Here is a 15832-nt window from a genome sequence, read left to right as displayed (position 1 = left end):
CCCTTCTGGAAGTGTCAGATCCCTAGGTCTTCCAGGTCTCACTGTGCTGCCCATTACTCCCGCTACATAAGCTGCCTTTGCAGTGCCTCTTCTTACCGGGAAAAATAAAAAAGCAATACATTTAAGTAAAAAAATTTGATGCGTTTTTTTTTTTTGTTCTTAAATGGAGACCTGTCAGGATTTTACTGCTGTGTCATTGACCACTCTACAATCCCTATGACAGGGGTCACCAACACAGGAAAAGGGGGCAATTCTTCCTAATGGGGTCATGGACAGCATTAAGAATCTGACAGAGGTTCTTGTTATTCCCACACTGTTTTAACTGTAATAACAATGTATATTTCAATAAATAAAAAAAAAAAATGTGTCACAAACTGAAAATGTGAGCATTGACTTTAAAGGTTGCTGGGAACACCATCCAGCATAAAACATTATAATACATACCAAAGAAGGACAAGTCACAAAACACTGGCCTGAAGCATAAAAGTAAATGTAAACAAGACTGTCAATGCACTAAGAGTGCAAGGACAGACTGGTATGGGGAAGAATGCTGACTTATCTATCACTATTGTCAGCCATGTTGGTCAATAGAGAGCCAAAAATCTGTAAAAATATTTCTCTTTACCCCTCTCTAAATGTCTATCCTGTCAGTTAGGTAAGCAAATTTGCAAGTTACAATGGACAACAGGAACAGTCCACTGCTGGACGTGGGGGGAGTGCTGTTTTCCGGAGGATCGAGGAAGTATAGCCTTTCTGTGTTCCCCTGAACGAAACGAATAGTTAACAGATCCCCCCCCCGGAGTTCTGCTTTAAAGAAGATTTACAGGTATGGTATTTTTTACATAGCTACATTGGTCCGAGTTGGACCAAATGTAGCTATGTTCAGTATATACCATGCTTGTGGAAGATCAAAACCACTGTAGTAGACACTTCTCCATTAGCTTCTGGGTCTCGGGCACCCCACTGTAAACACAGGAATTTGGCTGCTTGACACGTGCGCCATCAAGAGATAACTTTACATTTTCTCAATGAATGCAATGTGTTCTCTGATTGGATGAGGTGGAGAGGTGGGGCAGCGAGGCAGCAGCTTGGCACAGGACCTGAAAGCTAGTGAAGATCACTGGAGTAGCTGGATGATTGTAACTATGTAAAAAAAGCCATACCTAAAATTCTGATTTAAAAAAAATTAAAATAAAATAAAACATTGCTAGTAAGGAGGCTTTTATTGCAGAAGATTGCCAAACATGTTGAATCCAGAAGAATACTAAACATCGATATTGGCAATATCAAGGTGAACTTGCCAACATCACATTGTTGAAGAAGAGGTGAGAATAGTGAACTTTAGTTCTGCTTTAGACGCATTTACTGACAGCAAGCATTTGTCAGCACTGCAGTTAAGTCATTTCAAGTTCAACTCCAGCAAGTGGAGGATAGTTAGAACCTATGTTGGGGGTTTTACTGCTGTCCCTGTCACACCAAAGAGAGGGTGTTCCAATGTCCTGTCCTGAGTCAGAACAGGAAATTATGAAAAATACATTCCTGCTCTCCACAATGGGGACACAGACGATGACGACTACCTATTCTAAGGCATAGCAGGGAAGGGTAGAGTCAATGACCGCATTTTGTTGCCATTTGTTATTTTCTATCCAGGCGACTTCGCCACAGTATCCAAATCCCAAAAAGTTTTGCCTGGAGATGGGTTTTTTAAAAGGAATTCCCGGGACAAATAGGATTTTTGTATTCATCATACATTTTTTTCTTAGAGTCCATTAAGGGGAACAGAATGTTTTTCAACTTTGGGTTATACTGTTACTTATAGGAGTATTGGACACTGGTAAACATAAAAATGTAGATCAGCCCAGAATAACCCCTTCTACCAGCATGCTTAAGTTTTGCAACAAGCAGTAAAAACAGCATGATCATAAACACAGAGTGGTAGGTTCTGTCCCCCCCCCCCCCCCCCAGTGGACCCCTAGAAAATAATTTTATGGTCAGTACAAAAATTCTATTTTCTTGCTCGTCAATGGAGGGATAGAGGCCATGTTAACCTTTGGAACGTCCAAAAGCAGTCCAACTGAGGAGTAGCAAACAATACTAGCAGGCCCAAAAAAATGAAAACAGAACCTAGGATTGCTTGCATTTCAAAGGACCACCTGTTACTGGCATCAGCAAAGGCCTGAACATCCATCTGTTAGGACTTAGAGAACGTGTGAAAACAAAACCAGGTGGCAACCTTGCAAGTCTGGGTAACAGTAGCCTGAAGTCGAAAAGCCCAAGAAGCATTCACAAATCTAGTGGAATGTGCTTTATGGAAAAGGGTGGAACTTGATACTTGAGACCATGGTCTGTCTGATCAACGTAGAGAAGGTGGGGCTAGAAGCTGCTGCCCCTTTGGCGGGACCATCCAACATTACATAGAGAGAATCAGCTTTTCTAAAGGAATCAACGGCTTAGAGACTCTTGCATCAGAGACTACAACTAGGCAGTGAAGGAAAATCACCTTTTAGTGCAAGGTTCAAGATACTGTATATCCAAACATCTATGACATCTGGACAGTCAAGGTTATGTTGTCTGCCAGAATTTGCGCCGACTTTTTTCCCCCAACAAAAGACCTCTAACCATCATGCAATGAGAATGCCCCAAGAGGGCAACAGGAATATTACCGGGGGGCCAGCACCTTGGAGAACAAGATGCACAAAAGAGGCTGAATGGCAGGGCCACAGACTAAAAAGTGTAGGGGAACCACACTAAAATGTGTACGAAATGCTGGTGTGCTGGAAATATGGAGAAATGTAAGGGATATTTTGGTACAATTCCTTGATGTCCACAAAGGCCAGGAAATCTCTTTTGTGAAAAAGGCTATGACAGACCTGTGGACTGAGGGCTAGAGATCCAAGATCAGGCAGATGAACCCTTAAAACTGTTCTGTCACAGAAAACAGTGCAATGACACCATTACCAAGCCAGGAATGAGCCTCTCTGAACTGTGCCTTAGGCTTTCTTTCGCTGAAGTAGATGAGTGCTCCTGCCACCTGTTGCATTCTTAAATCGGTATTAAACACAAAAATGTATTAAATTGAAGCTCACCGATTCTTAGATGTGGTGGCTTTTATTCATTTATGTAAAATCTTTATCCCAAAAAGAAAAAAAAACTGCTGTAATGGCTTATAAACTATTAGCCGGAGTTCAGCTTCACTTTGCTAGTCAAGTCAGTCAATCTAAATCTGCTGATTAGGCACTACCCTCTCCCCAAACGTAGAATGCTGCTATCCAAAGAGGTTCGGCTTTACTACTTCATCCAGAATGGACACCCCAAGACAGGATTCAGGGTGCCCAGCATTCTGAACAAATGTGGTAGCTCCCAATGCTCAGCCTAACTGGCCTACTCAGAGAGTTACTCAGTGACTCCTTTTAAGTGCAAGCAGTAAGGCGATGCCAAGAACTCTGCAACTAGAAAGTGCTCCATGACTTACTTGTTACCAGAATGTTGTCTGGAAAGCGCCTTACATTAAACCTAGTGCCGAAAGGTCACTTCCAAGCTCTCCCTACAACATCCAGTCCAGCAGGAGCTGGTTGCAGCACTCCAAAAGAGAGGTTAAGGATAAACCATGCAAGGCAGCTGCAAAGTAGAGACCAGCTCTAACAGTGATGTTGGGAATCTTGATTGAACCAAAAACGAGGATAAAATACTAACAAAAATTGTTTAGTCCCTAAAAGAGCTGAAGAAAAGGTTTCCATCCTTCTAGGTCATAGCAAAAACTGAAGCCAGTTTCAAATCCTCTGGAAGAAGGCAGAATAACCCAAAAGGCAATGGACCAAAACCAATTTGGAAAATCTCTGCTTGTTCATAACTAAACTCAAAGGTAAAACTATCTGCAAGGAGTAATAACTGATAATAAATTCAGATTTCAGTTTACCACTGGTAATTTAATAAAAGATAAATCCTGATTGTTTGCCATCAAATACCACACTTTTCAATAAGACTGAACATTTGTAAACAGGCCTGTGGCAATTTGTGCACAAGAGAACTGAGGAATGAACACATGACAAAGACATTTTTCAAGATATATCTATATATATCGATCGATCAAGATATATCTATCTATATATATATATATATATATATATATATCTATACATATATATATATATATATATATATATATATATATATATATATATATCGATAGATAGATAGAGAAATACATATATATATACACCGTATAATATATATATATAGATGGGCTCCTGTTACTGAGAAAAAAAAACTGGTTTGGCGATCGCTTAAGGGACACTGAACATTCTGTATTTTAAACACACAGTAAGATAGATACATAGAATAATATTAAGCAAGTGATAGAACTACAGCTGCCCTACGGATATGAGACAATGCTTGCCTGATTCAGCAGTTTTCAGCCCAAGATATCATGCCTATGGGTCAGGCAGTCACTCTTTGGCCAATCACTCATTGATCAAACAGGTCAGAAAACCTACTCCAAATGTTATGGTTGCAACCAAAAGATAAGGGGTGGTAGTCTTGACTTAAACAGGAAAATCTGGTTAAAGCGGAACTGCCGCTCGTTGTACTCCTCCCCCCCTCCGGTGCCACATTTGGCACCTCTTGGGGGGAGGGGGGACAGGATACCTGCCTTTTACAGGTATCCTGTTCCCACTTACGGGAGCCTCAGCTGTGGGTATTGATGTCCCCGCCCGGGCTCCCTCCCTCCTCCTTCCCCAGCCGCCGGGCCGGTAGGAGAGAGGAGCGGAGCCTCGTGCATGCGCAGTAGGGTTCCCAGGGTGAAGCCGTATGGCTTCACTGCTGGGTTCCCTTACTCGCAATGGAGGCGGCATGCACCCGACAGCTGATGGAAACATCAGCTGCGGTACCGACATTACTGGACTCCAGGACAGGTAACTGTCCAATTATTAAAAGTCAGCAGCTGCAGTATGTGCAGCTGCTGGCTATTAATTTTTGCAGCGGTGGGCGGACCTCCGCTTTAAGTGTAACATTGGAACACTGCGTTTAGAGAGTGCTGGGCCATCACAGGTGTTGTTGGTTAGCCAGATCATGTTTGCCAACCTGGAGTGGACTGTCTTTTTTTTCACTGTATCTGTAGGCTAGAGGCATTTAAAGCGGAGCTTAACCCAAGGGGAAGTTCAGCTTTAAAGCGGTTGTATACCCGCAAATTTTTTTTTTTTAACCCTGTAAAGCAAAAGGCATAATGAGCTAGTATGCACCGCATACTAGCTCATTATGAAATACTTACCTTAGAACGAGGTGTTAGTATCTTACCTGGTCCACGCCGAGGGAGCTGTCATGTTGCCTCGGCGTGTCTTCCGGGTATCGCGGTTCCAGCGCTGTGAGTGGCTGGAGCCGCGATGTCATCACTCCCGCGCATGTGCGCGGGAGATTTCTTACTCGGCAAGGTCCGGCAGCTGCCGGGCTTCAGCCGAGAATCCCCTGTGCGCATGCGCCGCTGCAGTCAGCGGCGCATAGCAAGGGGAATATCTCCTAAACCGTAAAGGTTTAGGAGATATTTTTTTTACCTACAGGTAAGCCTTATTATAGGCTTACCTGTAGGTAAAAGTAAAAAAAAAGACTATACAACCGATTCAAGGCCTTCTCCCGCGTTCCTCATTAACAAATGCCACTCTTTTTTGGGCGGGGAGCGGGTTCCTGGTTTTGACAGTAACCACTCCCTAGGCCTAGTTCTCCTCGCCCCTCAGTCTTCTGGGACATGCCAGAGGTCGCAGAAGACTGCAGGACCATTCACAATCGGTTGTGAGACCACAAGCTGTCACAGCCTGGTGCCCGCAGTTAAGATGCCACCACCGGGGACCAAAGATTTACAGAACAAAAGGCTTGGGTGAGCACAGTGCTGAATGTTGGGACAGGTGTGTATCTGTTTAATAAAAGTCAGAAGCTTTTGGTGACTGCTGACTTTTAATTCTTAGAAATTTGACTGGAGCCTTTACACATCCCTAACAAGTAGTAAATGAGCTTCAAAATAAGCCCTCGCTGACCTCTATAGTTGCAGGTACTGTGGGGCAATTTATCTTTCCTTCTCTCAGAAGCTCCGCTACCTTTGTGTTCATAATTAAGATTAGATGACTGCAAAGCTGCCAATTCACTGCTGAGACAGGGGAGAAGGGCTAGTTCAGCTGCCTTAGACAACTTCACTGCCTCTGATGTGAAATGATGAATTGCTCCACAGTGCCTGTAGCTACAGAGGGGCGTCTGTCTCTCTGTCTCGATATACAGTGGGGACGGAAAGTATTCAGACCCCCTTAAATTTTTCACTCTTTGTTATATTGCAGCTATTTGCTAAAATCATTTAAGTTCTTTTTTTTTCCCTCATTAATGTACACACAGCACCCCATATTGACAGAAAAACACAGAATTGTTGACATTTTTGCAGATTTATTAAAAAAGAAAAACTGAAATATCACATGGTCCTAAGTATTCAGACCCTTTGCTGTGACACTCATATATTTAACTCAGGTGCTGTCCATTTCTTCTGATCATCCTTGAGATGGTTCTACACCTTCATTTGGGTCCAGCTGTGTTTGATTATACTGATTGGACTTGCCTGAAGAGCTCAGAGACAGAATTGTGGCAAGGCACAGATCTGGCCAAGGTTACAAAAAAATTTCTGCTGCACTTAAGGTTCCTAAGAGAACAGTGGCCTCCATAATCCTTAAATGGAAGACGTTTGGGACGACCAGAACCCTTCCTAGAGCTGGCTGTCCGGCTAAACTGAGCTATTGGGGGGAGAAGAGCCTTGGTGAGAGAGGTAAAGAAGAACCCAAAGATCACTGTGGCTGAGCTCCAGAGATGCAGTCGGGAGATGGGAGAAAGTTGTAGAAAGTCAACCATCACTGCAGCCCTCCACCAGTTGGGGCTTTATGGTAGAGTGGCCCAATGGAAGCCTCTCCTCAGTGCAAAACACATGAAAGCCTGCATGAAGCATGGTGGTGGCAGCATCATGCTGTGGGGGTGTTTTTCAGCTGCAGGGACAGGACGACTGGTTGCAATCAAGGGAAAGATGAATGCGGCCAAGCACAGGGATATCCTGGATGAAAACCTTCTGCAGAGTGCTCAGGACCTCAGACTGGGCCAAAGGTTTACCTTCCAACAAGACAATGACCCTAAGCACCCAGCTAAAATAACGAAGGAGTGGCTTCACAACAACTCTGTGACTGTTCTTGAATGGCCCAGCCAGAACCCTGACTTAAACCCAATTGAGCATCTCTGGAGAGACCTAAAAATGGCTGTCCACCAACGTTTACCATCCAACCTGACAGAACTGGAGAGGATCTGCAAGGAGGAATGGCAGAGGATCCCCAAATCCAGGCGTGAAAAACTTGTTGCATTTTTCCCAAAAAGACTCATGGCTGTATTAGATCAAAAGGGTGCTTCTACTAAATACTGAGCAAAGGGTCTGAATACTTAGGATCATGTGATATTTCAGTTTTTATTTTTAAATAAATCTGCAAAAATGTCAACAATTCTGTGTTTTTCTGTCAATATGGGGTGCTGTGTGTACATTAATGAGGGAAAAAAATGAAATTAAATGATTTTAGCAAATGGCTACAATATAACAAAGAGTGAAAAATTTAAGGGGGTCTGAATACTTTCCGTCCCCACTGTGTATAATATATATATATATAATTTTTATTACTATTAAACAATTATGTAGTGACATGCAATGTAACGATTTTTCTGAATCTGGCCACACCCGACAATGAATACCTTCACCATGCAGAATGGGGTAAGCAATGGTCTGCAAGAAAGTCAACTGATATTATTGCTTTGTGACCACATGAGTGTGGACTTATGTCATGCTGGTGAGAATTACAGATTACAAACTACGTACCTGTGCTTGTAGGTCAAAGGTCAGCAGTGAGAAGCAAAGGTTCAGCATGTTGTATTGCACCTGCAGACTCTCCAGTGCACCCCCTACCCGGAATGCCATCATATTCTGCCCTAGCACCAGGCTCAGAGCACAAACCACATGGAACAGACCAACAAGGAGGATCACGATAAATCGCGGCTAGATGGTGGAAAAGACATAAAAAAAAGACATAAAACTATTACAGAGTAACCACATGAGAAGGTTAACAACTAAATGTTTTTTCTTAATGGCAGAGGTCATTCCTCAACCTCTACATAATCATTAAAGCACAAGCATGCTGCAGCTGTAAGTATATGCGTGCGAGTCCACTCAGGAGATTCCCCCTAAAAAAATGAATTCCCATAGATAGCTAGAAACAGTTTGAGGTTTGCTTTTATTTAGCAGGAACCACCTAAGATCCACTAGTCCATCTGAGACTTATATATTTCCACTCACCATGTATCCTTTTCTTCCAATCCATTGAGGGACACAAGAAGTCATTCACCTTCATGTTATAAAGGAGGCCTGGACACAAACATAAAACTGTAGGCCAGCCCAGTATTACCCCTCCTACTACCAGAAACCAAGGAGGGGCTGGGGGAAAACTCTAGTTTGTAGCCTCTATAAACCACTTCTGGGAGCACAAGGGTGAAGTGCCCACAAAGACCATCCGAAGAGGATTATTCTGAGGGTTTGGTAGTCTCAGAACTTGTAGGTGGACTGGAAGCCAGGGTTGGGGGGGGGGGCTTTAGAGATTGTTGACATAATGTAATAAAAGATGGATGTGTTTACCACCAGTAGTGTCCTTGATAATGGTGCCCAGAGTAGATTCAAAACTATGCTGCCCCTCGAAGATCATGGGGTGCAGGCATTTTTTAGATGCCAGAGTTTGGTAAAACAAAGTCATACTCATTTTCCAGCTTGCTATTCAACAGGTAGCACAGGCAGTTTCCTTGCTTTCAGTTCTCATACAAAAACAAAGTGACGTATGCCCAGCAACTATGCTAACACGACTTAAAATATGCCTATCATAAGAGAAACATGGAAGCTAACATTGCTGACATCTCCTTCGAAAAAAATTATAGTTGGCTTTTATTCTGATGTGGACTTTAATGGTTTCATAAGCATTGGGTGTGGAGACAAGTAAGGTAAGAAGAGGGGGGATGAAAAGGGAGGGATAGATGGATGCACAAAATTGATTGCTACCTGGAGTTCCACTTTGAGTCTATGACACAGAAAAATGTGAACATGTTTTAGGCCGGGTTCACACTAGCTGCAGCCTTGGCTTGCAGCAGGGGTCCTGTGCATCTCGGTTATCCGTTTCAGGGACGAATAAGACCGAATTTTTGCCTGAATTCGGATCTGAAACAGAGCCAAACATGCAAAGGACATTTTCCCAGTGGGGACCGGAGCCACCCTGAAGGTGTGTGAACCAGCTCCATTGAAAGCCAGTCACAGTCTCCTGTCATGCGAATTGGATGCAGGGAAACCCGCATCCAATTTGCATAAGTGTGAACCCAGCACTAAAGTGATCTGCTTCAGTGGACCCATAATGGCATGTCTATAAGAATATATTCTGAGTTTGTACTGCTGAACCCACAACCACAAAAAGATTCTAGATGAAATGCCACAAGAAACACATGAGCAAACATCACCTGTATATCGGGCTTGGCATCTTTGGAGAGAACACTGAAGTTGATGATGGAGCGAATCATTTCAAGCAGAATGGAGACTATAAAGGCGATGAGTTCTTGGCGGTTCTCCTGTAGGATGCCCCGAACCACATAATAGATGCAGAACACTGATAAACAGATTAAAATATTTAAATACCTGCTCCAATATAGCTCATAACCTTCCAGAAAATAATTTCTACTTATTCTCTATGATTATACTATGGTTTTACTTATGCCGGCTATAGACAGTTCAAATCTCAGCCGGTTCAGCATGAACAGGAGATTCAAAACATGTATTGTACGGATTGTACTTTTTGTGCATTTTTATAACATTTTAGAGAAAAGTTTTTTCTCTAAAGAAGCCATGCCGATTGTGCCTAGGCTAGCCAATGCATTAGTAAGCTCCTAGGCCAGTGATGGCGAACCTTGGCACCCCAGATGTTTTGGAACTACATTTCCCATGGTGCTTCACTACACTGCAGAGTGCATGAGCATCATGGGAAATGTAGTTCCAAAAAATCTGAGGTGCCAAGGTTCACCATCACTGTCCTAGGCTATCCCGGGGAATCATACATTTGTGAATCTCCTAGGTTGGCCCACAAAGTCATACATTTATGAACCTTCTAGGCTAGCCTACAGAATCAAACATTTATGGACCTCCCAAGTTAGCCCACAGAACCATATTATTTACAAATCCCCTAGGCTTCTCCACTGGTATTCACACTGCAAGCCAAATTTCAACTGCCTGCTGCTTTGTGGCACTTAATGCACAGATTTTAGGTAATTACAAGGTAATGAAAAAAAAAGTTTTATGACTTTTGAAGAAACGCATGTTAATGAAATTCCCCATATTCCCCTCCCAGACAGTTAATACACCTAACACTAAAGAGACATCTAAAATACTCACCTTACTGCTGGTATTTTGAGTTTTTCAACTCACTAATTTCCAGGCACTAGTCACATGGTCCCTGCTAAATGGGAGGAGCAGTGTTCCAAAAGATCTTCAGATTGGCTCGCTCTGCCTGAATGTCACTCCCCCCAAGTATCTACAGCTGACACCATGGGTTTGATTAACTAAAACTGGGAAGTACGAAATCTGGTGCAGCTGTGCATGGTAGCCAATCATCTTCTGACTTCAGCTTGTTCAATTAAACTTTGACATAGAAACCCTGGAAGCCGATTGGTTTCTATGCAGAGCAGCACCAGTTTTTGCACTCTCCAGTTTTAGTAAAGCAACCTCATTACTTTGTCATTTACAAATTTTTGGTTCCCCATCTTTTGTCTACTATATACAAATAAATCTGACTCTGAAAAGCCTAGAAATACGCAATGACATTATGTTAAGACCGATTCACTGAACACTGTCTGACATTTTCCTTCCTAAGGCTCAGGCCAATTTTAAACTATTATTTAGGTCATAATATACAGATATGGTCTTGCAGAAGAAAAAAAAAAATGGAGAGCCAGGCGGTTAACTCACATTTTCAAAAGGAAATGCTAGTTACTTTCCTTTTCCAGAAGTCCCCAAGGCCAGTCATGTGACACACAGGGTCCTCTTCAAGTCTTATCCTGGCAGTGGAAGGCCCTGGGTGATGCAGGACGCAATGATGTCCCCTTAGAGTCCTCTTCAAGTCTTTTACTGGCAGTGGAAGGCCCTGGATGATGCGGGACGCAGTGATGTCCCCTTAGGGTCCTCTTCAAGTCTACTCCTGGCAGTGGAAGGCCCTGGATGATGCAGAAAGCAGTGATGTCCCCTTAGGGATCTCTTCAAGTCTTCTCCTGGCAGTGGAAGGCCCTGGATGATGCAGGACGCAGTGATGTCCCCTTAGGGTCCTCTTCAAGTCTTCTACTGGTTGTGGAAGGCCCTGGATGATGCAGGACGTAGTGATGTCCCCTTAGGGTCCTCTTCAAGTCTTCTACTGGTAGTGGAAGGCCCTGGATGATGCAGGACGCAGTGATGTCCCCTTAGGGGGGTGGATCTATAATGCCCTGCACTTACAGTGCAGTCTTCCCGGTTAAATGGCACTGGGCATCAAACAACCCAGAAAACCGAGGACATCTAGTGGTAGAAAGCAGTGGACAGTGCCAGAGAGGTGATTAATGTAGATTTTTTTTTGGTTTGTCCTCCAGGGGGACCTTTGTTTTAAAATAAATAAATAAAATGTAACCCTTAGGGTCCTCGCACACACATGTCCGTTTTGACGGACTCCGCTTGCTCAGCAGGGATCGCTCCGTTGATCCCCGCTGAGCCGTGACATCTCCGCTCACTGTGCAGAGACGGACCTGTCAGAGCTCCGCTCTCCTCTATAGGGGGATCAGATGAAAACGGACCGCATGTCCGTTTTCATCCGATCCGATCCTCCAAACGGATGGAAAATAGGATTTCCATCCTTCTGGATTCAGCGGATCGGATGTCAGAGGACATGTCACCCCTGACATTCGTCCCTCTATAGACCTGCATGGAGCGTCCGTTTAGGTCCACCTACAAAACTGACAGGTGGACCTGAACAGTCCACATGTGTGAAAGGGGCCCAAGGCTCGGTTTACGCTGCTGCGACATTGTGACTGTCACTTCTGGTGACTTGCTGGCGACTTGAGTGCTACTTTGATGCGACTTTAGAAACGACTTTCAGGAATGCCTTGGTAATCTTCTTGTAACGTCGGATCCAAATCACATCAATATAGAGGATCAGATTTGGAGGCGACTTCCATTAAAGTCTATGGGCACAAGTCGGATAGAACCCGCCTTGAAGTAGTACAAGAACCTTTTCAAAAGTCAAAGCAACCTCAGAAGTGCTAATTAAAGACAGCTCTTATTAACTAACATGAGATCTCACAAGTCAATTTCCTTTAGATTTACCTTCAACTATGTAGTGTCAGGGCCTGCCTGATTGCGTACAAAATGAAAGTGTTTAGGTTTGACCTCATATTATATGGTTTTGGTAAATCTAAAAGGAAAAAAACTAAAATAAATTGTATAGTGTGTATCTAGCTTTAGTTGGGTCCTAAAATAATGATAACCCTATACAAGCATTCTAACATCTGGACATGGCACTCTTCACTCTTTAAAACAACATATACAGTATTTTGGTTTAGTTTTCAGTAGAACTTTAAAGGAATCAGACAGCAATATACCAAGGAGTCTGTGCAAGACATTCTCGGCAAATTACCTTTCCTAATAATAAACTTCCTGAGCTGACTCACTCATGTTTCAACCATCATATGAGGAAATAAATATCTATGGGAGCAATAAGCTTTACTCACACTATACTTTTTCACCAGAGCAACTCTTCCTCATTAAGGGCTCTTTCACACGGGGCAGATCAGTCATGATCCGCCCCGTGAGCACCCGCTTGCTCAGCGGGGATTGCTCCGCCGATCCCCACTGAGCAGGAAGATGGCAGGTCCATCGCTGCACGCTGTGCAGCGGCGGACCTGTCAGAGCGCCGCTCTCCCCTATGGGGGGATCGGATGATGACGGACCGTAGTGTCTGTCGTCACCCGATCCGATAACGGATAGAAAAGTAGGTTTTTCCTCCGTTACACTTTTCGGATCAGAGCGGGTCGGATGTCAGCGGACATGTCACCGCTGACATCCGACGCTCCATAGGGATGAATGGTTGTCCGTTTTTCATCCGAAAACGGAAGGATGAAAAACGGACATACGGATCGTCCGTGTGAAAGAGGCCTAAAGCGGATCTTCACTACATCTGAGCACCACAAACCAAAAACACTATTTAATCACTTCTGCCCCAGAAGATTTGGCTGCTGAATGACCAGGCCATTTTTTGCGATTCGGCACTGCGTCGCTTTAACTGACAATTGCGCGGTCGTGCGATGCTGCACCCAAACAAAATTGACGTCCTTTTTTTACACAAATAGAGTTTTCTTTTGGTAGTATTTGATCACCTCTGCGGTTTTTATTTTTTGCGCTATAAACAAAAAAGCGACAATAGTGAAAACACAATGTTTTGTACATTTGCTATTAAATATGCCCATTTTTTTTTTTTTTTTAAAAAGCTAATTTTTCTCAGTTTAGGCCGATATGTATTCTACATATTGTTGGTACAAAAAAAAAAAAAAAATCGCAATACGCATATATTGATTGGTTTGCGCAAAAGTTATAGCGTCTACAATATAGGGGATACATTTATAGCATTTTTATTACTTTTTTTTTTTTTTTTACTAGTAATGGCAGCGATCTGTGATTTTTATCGGGACTGCGACATTATGGCGGACACATCAGACAATTTTGACACATTTTTGGGACCATTGGCATTTATACAGCGATCAGTGCTATAAAAATGCACTGATTACTGTAAAAATGTCACTGGCAGTGAAGGGGTTAACACTTGGGTGCGGTGAAGGGGTTAACTGTGCTCCCTGGGAGGTGATTCTAACTGAAGGGGGAGGGGACTGACTAGAGGAAGTGACAGATCGTGGGTCCTAGCTAATAGGAACACACGATCTGTCACTCCTCTCAGAACAGAACCGGGAAGTATGTGTTTACACGCACACGTCCCTGTTCCGTGTCTCGTGCTCACGATCGCTCGTGGCCGGCGTTCGCAACCATCGGCCACGAGCATCGGCACCCCAGCTGTGCAGCGAGCGCATGCGTGCTCCTGCTATCTCGATCTTGCGAGCCGACGTATAGCTAAGACTGTTCGCGGGATCGTGCCGACCTGTCGCCGTAAAATGACGGCGGCTGGTCGGCAAGCGGTTAATACATTTTCAATATTCAGAGCAAACTCCCCCATCCATCCATGTCTGTATGCTTTATTTTTCTGAGAAACCACTTTGACCCCCCCCAGCATTTCTGCACATGGTCTTTTTGAGTAAGGGCAGATGATTTATGTAGCATTTACTTCCTGGATTCCATCTGCCCTTAGCTCAAACATGCAGCTGTTTTCTACAAAATGTCAAACCCGTCAGATTATTGAACCCACAGCTGATGACATGGCATCAGCTGTTCTTCAAATCTGCGTGCACAGCTCATGCGTCCCAAGTTTGGTGTCCCTGTTACTTATGGTTCAGGAGCAGTGCTATGTCAAGCTGACCAAGATTTCCCATAGACACCAATGTTAAATGTTCAAAACAACGTCAATTGCGCAGTAGCTAGTGTATTTACGTGTGCATGCCCTGTATCATCGGTCGAGAAATTTGACATGCAAATGCGTGCACCGACGTCGGCACAGACATAGTCAATGACGTGTTGCGCATGCGCAGTGCGTGCAGGTTTGAAGAACAGCTGATGCTACGTCACAGGAAGTGAAGTGAGTTTGATAATCTGAGAGGTTCAACATTTTGTCCAAACAGCGGCAGGAGGGTGTGCTCAGCTGAGAAAATACCTCATCCTCTCCTCCCCTTTTGAAGACTTCTGGGATGTATGACATAATTTGCCTAGGCAAGAAACCAAGAAGTAACTTCAGAAATGTAAAAAATAAAAATAAAAAAAAGTTTAAAACAAGTAAATATGACAAAATGTTTCTATTTACTAATGCTAGCAGCATAAAGTTTAACCACTTCTGGACCAAGCCAATTTCTGACACTTGTTGCTCACAAGTTAAAATCAGTATTTCTTTTTCTAGAAAATGACTTAGAACTTAGCAAAGACCATAGAGAATAACATGGCGGTCGTTGCAATATTTTATGTCACACGGTATTTGCGCAGCTGTCTTTCAAACATATTGTTTTTTGGAAAAGATACACTTTTTTGAATTAGAAAATAAAAAACCAGTAAAGCAAGCCCAATTTTTTGCATATTGTAAAAGATGATGTTACGCCGAGTTAATAGAAACCTAGCATGTTACGCTGTACAACTGCACGCACTCGTGGAATGGCGACAAACTACAGTACTTAAAAATCTCCATAGGTAACGTTTAAAAATGTTTAACGGTTACCTGTTTAGAGTTAGAGAGGAGGTCTTTTGCTAGAATTGTTGCTCTTGCTTTAACGATCACGGCGATACCTCACATGTGTGATTTGAACACCGTTTATATTTGTGGGCGCGACTTACGTATGCGTTTTCTTTGGTGCACGAGCTCGTGGGGACTGGGGCGCCTTAAAAAAATATATATTATTTTTTCTTATTTATTAAATTTTTTCTTATTTATTTAAAAGTTTCCCTTCAAAAAAAATAAAAAATCTGATCACTTTTATTGCTGTTACAAGGAATGTACACATCCCTTGTGACAGCAATAGGCAGTGACAGATACCCTTTATGGAGGGATTGGGGGTCTAAAAGACCCCCAATCCCTCCTTTGCA

At 43.2% G+C, this 15832-nt stretch overlaps 1 protein-coding gene across 1 annotated transcript in view; it reads right to left on the bottom strand.

Moving 5' to 3' along the window:
• LOC141111035 (uncharacterized) overlaps positions 1-15832 on the bottom strand; it is a 94494-nt gene that overhangs the window by 31962 nt on the left and 46700 nt on the right. The window contains exons 4-5 of the mRNA XM_073602962.1: positions 9550-9695; positions 7877-8053 (exon numbers count right to left, since the gene is read on the bottom strand). Coding sequence (XP_073459063.1) covers positions 7877-8053; positions 9550-9695 — 323 coding nt within the window. The remainder of the gene's footprint in view (positions 1-7876; positions 8054-9549; positions 9696-15832) is intronic.

The sequence above is a fragment of the Aquarana catesbeiana genome, linkage group LG10, assembly GCF_042186555.1.
Source record: "Aquarana catesbeiana isolate 2022-GZ linkage group LG10, ASM4218655v1, whole genome shotgun sequence".
Taxonomy (NCBI): Eukaryota; Metazoa; Chordata; class Amphibia; order Anura; family Ranidae; genus Aquarana; species Aquarana catesbeiana.
Note: the sequence above shows the minus strand (reverse complement) of the source record. Positions and strands in the feature narration are given on the sequence as shown.